We start from the raw sequence: 8141 nt of genomic DNA on the forward strand, positions 1-8141 counted from the left end.
CAAACACATGGTTTCCAGGTGTTTGATGCCACTCCATTTGCTCCGTTCCAGCCAATCTTATGAGCCGTCCTCCCCTCAGCTGTTATGATTTAACTGGATAGAACCCAAATGCAGACAAGTACACCAAGCCAGAGAAGTTTTAACAGGTTTATTATAATGTTCAATAGTCCAGGTTTCCAATAAATGGGGAAGAGCAAGTCCAGGTTACAGGGAGGGTAACAGATCCAGGTCAGGGGAGGTGTGGTACCGTAATGTCCTAGTGTCCGTGGTGAGTCCAAAGGAGAGGTCCGATAGTGGAGAGCAGGATGGTGGTGGCAGGAGTGAAGCGGAGGCAGGAGTCAGGTTCCAAATATCTGTGGCACAGGAGAAAAAGTAAATAGACAGGCCAATAACACAAGAGCGAAAACAGACAGGTTGAGTCGGCAGCGAGACTAACATGGTTGTCTTGACTATGATCTGACGATGAGTGGCAAGTTTGACCGGGTCTTAAAGGGCTGAGGTGATTATGGTGAATGAGCTGCAGCTGGAACCCTGACTCCCGCACACCAGACTTCACTCCTGCAATCAATGACAAACAGAGGGGAGGGGAAGAGCAGAGAGAGAGCTACCTAGCAGCAGTAGGCCTAACAGTACCCCCCCCTCTACGGACGCCACCTGGCGGCCGACAGGGTTTATCGGGATGTAACCGATGAAATTCACGGACCAGAGCAGGATCCACAATGAAGCTCCTGGGCACCCAGGAACGTTCCTCAGGACCATAACCCTCCCAATCCACCAGGTAATGGAAACCACGACCCCCGGCGGCGAACATCCAGAAGTCGCCGGACAGTGTAGACAGGACCCCCACCCACGATCCTGGGTGGAGGAGGGGGACGAGAGGGCGGGCACAGAGGGCTGACAGACACAGGCTTGATCTGGGATACATGAAAAGTGGAATGAACCCGTAGGGAGGCAGGAAGCTGTAGCTTAACCGCGCAGGGGGTTAACAATAGACAGTATCTTGAACGGTCCTATAAAAGCGTGGCGCCATCTTCTTAGATTCTACTTTCAATGGAAGATCACGTGACTTAAGCCATACCTCTTGACCAGGAGAGTAACCGGGAGCCTGGGACCGGTGACGGTTGGCTTGCCTCTGCATGCACGGCGAAGCTCGGGACAGAGCTACCCTGGCCTTCCTCCAGACCTTGAAGCAGCGGCGCATGTGGGACTGCACCGAGGGTACCGCCAGTTCCCTCTCTTGAGAAGGGAACAGGGGAGGTTGATAACCCAGAGCACACAGAAAGGGAGACAAACCAGAGGAAGCGTTAGTCAAGGTGTTATGAGCATATTCCACCCAGGGGAGCATGGAGCTCCAGGACCCAGGGTTAGACCCTGTGACACAGCGGAGAGCGGTCTCCATCTCCTGGTTCGCTCTCTCGGCTTGCCCGTTGGTCTGGGGGTGATATCCAGAGGACAGGCTGGATGTGATGCCCAAAGCTTTACAGAAAGCTTTCCATACCTGGGAGACAAACTGGGGACCCCTGTCGGAGACAATATCAGTGGGCAGACCATGAGAGCGGAACACATGTTCAACCAAAATATCAGCCGTCTCTCTGGCAGTGGGCAGTTTAGGTAGGGCCAAAAAATGAGCAAACTTAGAAAAACGATCAATCACAGTAAGAATGACAGTCTTTCCAGACGAGGGGGAAGTCCAGTGACAAAATCCAAAGCAATGTGGGACCAGGGCCGGCTGGGTATTGGCAGAGGTCGTAGATGACCAGCGCTGGCCTGGGTGGAGTTCTTACTTCGCACAGACCGTACAAGCAGCAATGAAGGCTCGAGTGTCCGCCTCCATCCTGGGCCACCAGAACTTCCGTCGCACAAAGTCAAGGGTCCGAGTAACTCCAGGGTGACAGGTAAGGGGAGCGAGTGAGCCCACTGAAGTACCTGGGAGCGAACAGACTCAGGGACAAACAACCGGTTAGGAGGACCGCTCCCAGGGTCAGCTTGATGATGTTGAGCCTGTCTAACAATCCCTTCGATGTCACATGTAATGGCCGCAATACTGCAGGTAGGAGGCAAGATGGGTTCAGGGTTACTACCAGTATCAACAGCAGAATGAACACGAGACAGGGCGCCAGGCTTGACGTTGCGTGACCCAGGACGGTAAGACAGAGAAAAATTGAATCTCCCAAAAAATAGTGCCCACCTGGCTTGACGGGGATTGAGCTGCTTAGCTGACTGGATGTATGCCAGATTCTTGTGATCCGTCCAAACGATGAAGGGTTGTTCCGCCCCCTCCAACCAATGCCGCCACTCCTCGAGAGCCAGCTTAACGGCGAGCAGTTCACGATTGCCAACATCATAATTCCTCTCTGCCTGAGAAAGCTTCCGTGAAAGAAAAGCACAGGGATGCAGTTTGTTATCTTCAGGAAAACGTTGTGACAAAACCGCACCTACCCCAGTGTCGGATGCATCCACCTCCACGACAAACTGGCGGTCTGGGTCCGGCTGCATCAGAATGGGAGCCGAGGCGGAAGCGATGTTTCAGTTCTTCGAACGCTGATTCGGCCCCCCTTCATTCCAAGCGAACGGTAGTGAGATGGAGGTGAGAGCGGTGAGTGGTGCCGCAATGCGGCTGTAGTCCTTGATGAACCTCCTGTAGAAGTTCGCAAACCCCAGGAATCGTTGAAGTTGTTTGCGGGTGGAGGGGCTGGCCAGTCCGTGACTGCAGAGATCTTAGCTGGGTCCATCCGCAACTCCCCCTGAGCGATTATGTAACCCAAAAAGAGGTCTCAGACACATGAAATTCACATTTCTCCATCTTCACAAATAGTTTGTTCTCCAACAACCTTTGCAACACCTGGCGCACATGTAGTTCATGTTCCTGGGAGGACTCTGAGAAAATCAGGATATCATCCAGATAGACAAAAACAAAACGATTCAACATGTCCCGAAGGACATCATTCACGAGTGCCTGAAAAACAGCAGGGGCATTAGACAACCCAAAAGGCATGACCAGATACTCAAAATGTCCCAAGGGTGTGTTGAAGGCAGTCTTCCATTCATCACCCTTACGAATGCGCACCAGGTGATAAGCATTTCGTAGATCCAGTTTCGTAAAGATGGTAGCACCATGAAGGAGGGGAAAAGCAGAATTAATCAAAGGCAGAGAATACTTGTTCTTAATGGTGATGTTGTTAAGTCCATGTAATCAATACAGGGTCTGAGGGTCTTATCCTTTTTAGCAACAAAAAAAGAATCCCGCTCCTACCGGTGACGAGGAAGGACGAATAATACCTGCCCCCAAGGAGTCCCGAATGTAGTTCTCCATAGCCTCCGTCTCCGGGCGGGAGAGATTGTACAGGCGACTGCTGGGGAGCGGGGCTCCTGGCTGGAGGTCAATGGCGCAGTCGTAAGGCCGGTGAGGAGGAAGGGAAGTAGCTCTGTGTTTGCAGAAAACGGATGCCAGGTCATGATACACGTCAGGGACAGCAGAAAGATCCATGGACTCCAGTGGAGGTTGAGGCACAGTACTGGCAGGAGTCTGAGCAGAACACAAGCAATTCACATGACAAAATGTGCTCCATGAAACAATTCTACCTGTCACCCAATCAATGTGTGGATTGTGTCTTATGAGCCAGGGGATACCAAGGACCAGGGGGGTCTGTGGGCAGTCGATAATATGGAATTGAATGTTCTCCTGATGATTTCCCGACACTCTAAGACAAACAGGAACAGTCTGATGGGTAATACGGGTCAACAATTGTCCATTTAGACCCTTAGCCTGCAGCGGACAGTCCATAGGAACAGTCTCCAAATCCATTTGTTGAGCCCACTCTCTATCCAAAAAGCTTTCGTCGGCACCAGAGTCAACCAGCGCACTAACAGAGAAATTCTGGGACTGCCACTGGAGGGATGCCTGGAGCAGAATGCGGGGAGAAGAGGAAGAATCCGCTGCTCGGCTCACCAAAACTTCTCCCATTAATGATGAGCCGGCCCTTTTCCCCGGACGAACTGGGCAGGAAGGAACGAAATGACCAGCCTCTCCACAATACAGGCAGACCCGAGCCTGAATACGAGCGTGCACGCTCCTCTGAGGACAACCGTGCACGACCCACCTCCATGGCTTCGGGTTCAGTGCTCCTCGTATCGACTCGGGAAGACCCGGCTTTCTCCGTAGGGAAGATGCGGGGAAGAGTTTGTTGACGACAGACAGGTTGCTTGGAACTAACACTCCTCTCCCGGCGGCGCTCCCGAATCCGATTATCCAACCTGATGGTGAGTGAAATAAGATTATCCAGCGTAGACGATTCATCATATGACACCAATTCATCTTTTAAAGTCTCAGACAAAGCATTGATGAACACTCCTTGTAATGCCTCGTCATTCCAACCACTCACTGCCGCTAAAGTCCGAAACTCCACTGCCATCTCCGCCACACTGCGAGCCCCCTGCTGAAGGGAAAACAACCGTTCGCAGCCTCCTTGCCTCGTACGGGGTGGTCAAAAACCTTCCTCATCTCAGTGGTGAAGGCAACGTAAAGGCGTTGCAAATGTCCGACTGACTCTCCCAGACCGCGGATCCCCAGGCACGAGCGGAACCGCTCGTAGAGTTGATAAGGTAGGCAATACGGGCTCTTTCTGAGGCGTAGGTGAGGGGCTGTTGTTCAAACACTAACGAGCATTGAGTCAAAAAAATCGCCACAGGTTCCCATGTTCCCGTCATAGCGCTCTGGAGCAGGAACAAAGGGCTCTCTGATCTGGGCTGAAGGGGTAGTAAGGGCAGACACTTGATTGGTGAGTAATTGAACCTGATTAAGCAGCACCTGACTGTCCTCAGCAATCGTCTTAAACAGGGTATCATGTTGGCCAAGTAAAATGCCCTGATTGGCTATGGCAGTCCAAATTTGAGTGCACTCTGGTGTGGTATCCGAGCTACTGTCTGCTGGGTTCATATTGGTCAGATCATACTGTTATGATTTAACTGGATAGAACCCAAATGCAGACAAGTACACCAAGCCAGAGAAGTTTTAACAGGTTTATTATAATGTTCAATAGTCCAGGTTTCCAATAAATGGGGAAGAGCAAGTCCAGGTTACAGGGAGGGTAACAGATCCAGGTCAGGGGAGGTGTGGTACCGTAATGTCCTAGTGTCCGTGGTGAGTCCAAAGGAGAGGTCCGATAGTGGAGAGCAGGATGGTGGTGGCAGGAGTGAAGCGGAGGCAGGAGTCAGGTTCCAAATATCTGTGGCACAGGAGAAAAAGTAAATAGACAGGCCAATAACACAAGAGCGAAAACAGACAGGTTGAGTCGGCAGCGAGACTAACATGGTTGTCTTGACTATGATCTGACGATGAGTGGCAAGTTTGACCGGGTCTTAAAGGGCTGAGGTGATTATGGTGAATGAGCTGCAGCTGGAACCCTGACTCCCGCACACCAGACTTCACTCCTGCAATCAATGACAAACAGAGGGGAGGGGAAGAGCAGAGAGAGAGCTACCTAGCAGCAGTAGGCCTAACATCAGCAGCCTCCACATTGTACATATCCTCTTTTTGCATCATATGTATTGATATGTGTTATGGGATATTGATATGATGGCCTACGTATTGTATTTACTCTGGGATATTGATATTGTGCTGACACATTCAGTGTTCTGTGTGTGTTTAGGGTACAGTGTGTGGCCAGCCGTGTCCGGAGGGACGCTTCGGCAGGAACTGTTCCCAGGAGTGTCAGTGTCACAACGGGGGAATGTGTGTCTCCTCCAGCGGACAGTGTCTGTGCAGTCCAGGCTACACCGGAGAACGGTAAGACAGGCTGGGCCAGGCCAAACCAAACTGAGCCAGGCCAAACCAAACAGAGTCATGCCAAACCATGTCAAAATATAGTATTATTTCTGGATTAATAATATTTTATTTCACATACTAAGAAAGTTGAGGTAAAATAATAAACACAAACCCTGGATTGAGTAGCCACCCTCCCCTTCACCTCCCCAAACGGGAACAAATAGAATAAACATTCTTTTGACACGACATTAGACTAAATGGCTCCAATTCAATCAAACTCAGTAAAGTAGTTTTTCTGGTATTCACTCTTTTGCCAGGTCAGTGTCATTCTAGTCAAGTCATGTGGTAAAGAAAAACTCCTAACCCTAGCCTAGTCCATGGATATCTGTTCAATTTGTAGCTAGAGTCTATAAAAGGAGAATTGTCTTGGTTTTATAATTTTTTGTCTATTTCCCAATTTCTGCAAAGCAGAATTTATTTGAAATTCAGGCAAAAGGCTATCACATACATCTATAATGTCATAAACAAACACTGCAGAAGTAATCCCTTTGTTGTATACATTGTTTAACAGTTTTACGTCAATAATTGGCGTAGTCAGCGATGACTATTGGAATTCAATGTTAAGTGTAATCTTTGACCTATATTAGGTCTATATGTGTTAGTGGAACTAGAGCAGACCATCTGTTGCTACTGTAGCTGTCCCATTGATCCCTCCAGACCAATAACAAGGTCAGGAAGGGAGGGAGGGAGGGAGGGAGGGAGAGGGGGAGAGGGAGAGGGAGAGAGAGGGAGAGAGAGAGGGAGAGAGAGAGAGAGAGAGAGAGAGAGAGAGAGAGAGAGAGAGAGAGAGAGAGAGAGAGAGAGAGAGAGAGAGAGAGAGAGAGAACAGCAGGCAAGGCTAAGCAATTAACTAGTGATGCCAACTGTACTTAATAGGGCCTGAAAAAATATAAATACCCATGGAATAAAGTACTGCACATGTAGGTCTAGACTGCACTTAACTCAAACATAACTGTGATGTACTGTAATTTGATATTGGATCATCAGATATGATACATTAATTATCAGGACTTCCATTTTCAAATATTAACTTGATACATGAGATTTAAAAATATATATATACATACTGTATATATGCACTAATCAATATCAAGTGGGGGTCCTGTGTGGCTGAGTTTTTACAGTCTTTAATGTCCAACAATAAAAAACGTACATTTCTTGCTCAGAAAACTTGGGGGGCCAAATCAAATCACCTGTGGGCCACCAGTTGGGGAACCCTGACATAGGTGTGTGTGTGCCTGCGTGCATGCGTGCATGCATGCGTGTGTGTGTGTGGACCACAACGGTCTGGTTGCGGGGAGGATGAAGGGAGCGGAAGGAAGTGAATGGGAATTTGTGTGTGTGTGTGCGCATGTGTGTCTCTGTGTGTGTGTGTGTGTGTGTGACCACAGGAGTGTGGATCTCTTCCAGACCAATAGGCTACAGTATGATGCGCACGCTCTGTCTGCTTCTTGTCAGGCTGGCTGCAGCCAGCGGCCTGGGATGCCTGAGGAAGCTGTGGGGAAGAGACCATATAAATATAATTAATAGAAAAGAGAGACCCTCCCATTGCACTACTGCTCCTCCTGTAGGCTCCTCCTTAGAGGATAAAGCACTGGTTATGCATCCTATTCCCTTTATAGTGCACTACTTTTGACCAGCGCTTCAATTGGGCTCACTATATAGGGAACACAGTGCCATTTGGGACGCATCCTGTGAGTAATTTAGCGTGGGCAACTTTATTTGTTATACTGTTTCTTCCTTAGAGAGACCCTCCCATTGCTCTGCCAGAGCTGAACTTGAGCCAAACCATCTAGGACAGTAAATCTTCCTTGTATCCTCCTTTCCTTGAAAGCGCCATGAGGAAAGTGTGCTTAGCTAGCCCTTTCACAACAACTATGCATGTTTGTATGCACACAAGCAAACAAGACACTTTGACCTCAGCAGACCTGGGTTGAAGTAGTACTTGTTTTCTTTTAAATGCTTTGAGCGTTTGATCGAGTCTGTTTGGAGTTCCAGATGGGTGACTGTGGATTGCACTTTCAGGACTATTCCATTGCTCCCATTGCTCCCATTGTACTAGGCAAGCTCAATCAAGCTACACTCTTAGAAAAACAGTTATTCGTCTGTCCCCATAGGAGAACCATTTTTGGTTCCACGTAGAACCTTCTGTGGAAAGGGTCCTACATGGAACCCCAAAGGGTTCTACCTGTAACCAAAAAGGGTTCTACAAAAGGGTTCTCCTATGGAGACATACAAAAAACCCTTTTACGTTCTAGATAGCACCTTTTTTCTAAGAGTGTAGTTCAAAGTTTAGAGCAGTGAATCATGCTCCGAT

At 49.0% G+C, this 8141-nt stretch overlaps 1 protein-coding gene across 2 annotated transcripts in view; it reads left to right on the forward strand.

Annotated features, from left to right (window-relative positions):
- The window catches only part of megf10 (multiple EGF-like-domains 10), a 104863-nt gene that overhangs the window by 63295 nt on the left and 33427 nt on the right, over positions 1 to 8141 (forward strand). For both annotated transcript variants that reach the window (XM_041897493.2, XM_041897494.2), the window contains exon 8: positions 5649 to 5785. In XM_041897493.2, coding sequence (XP_041753427.1) covers positions 5649 to 5785 — 137 coding nt within the window. The remainder of the gene's footprint in view (positions 1 to 5648; positions 5786 to 8141) is intronic.

This window comes from Coregonus clupeaformis, unplaced genomic scaffold (genome assembly GCF_020615455.1).
Source record: "Coregonus clupeaformis isolate EN_2021a unplaced genomic scaffold, ASM2061545v1 scaf0391, whole genome shotgun sequence".
Classification (NCBI taxonomy): Eukaryota; Metazoa; Chordata; class Actinopteri; order Salmoniformes; family Salmonidae; genus Coregonus; species Coregonus clupeaformis.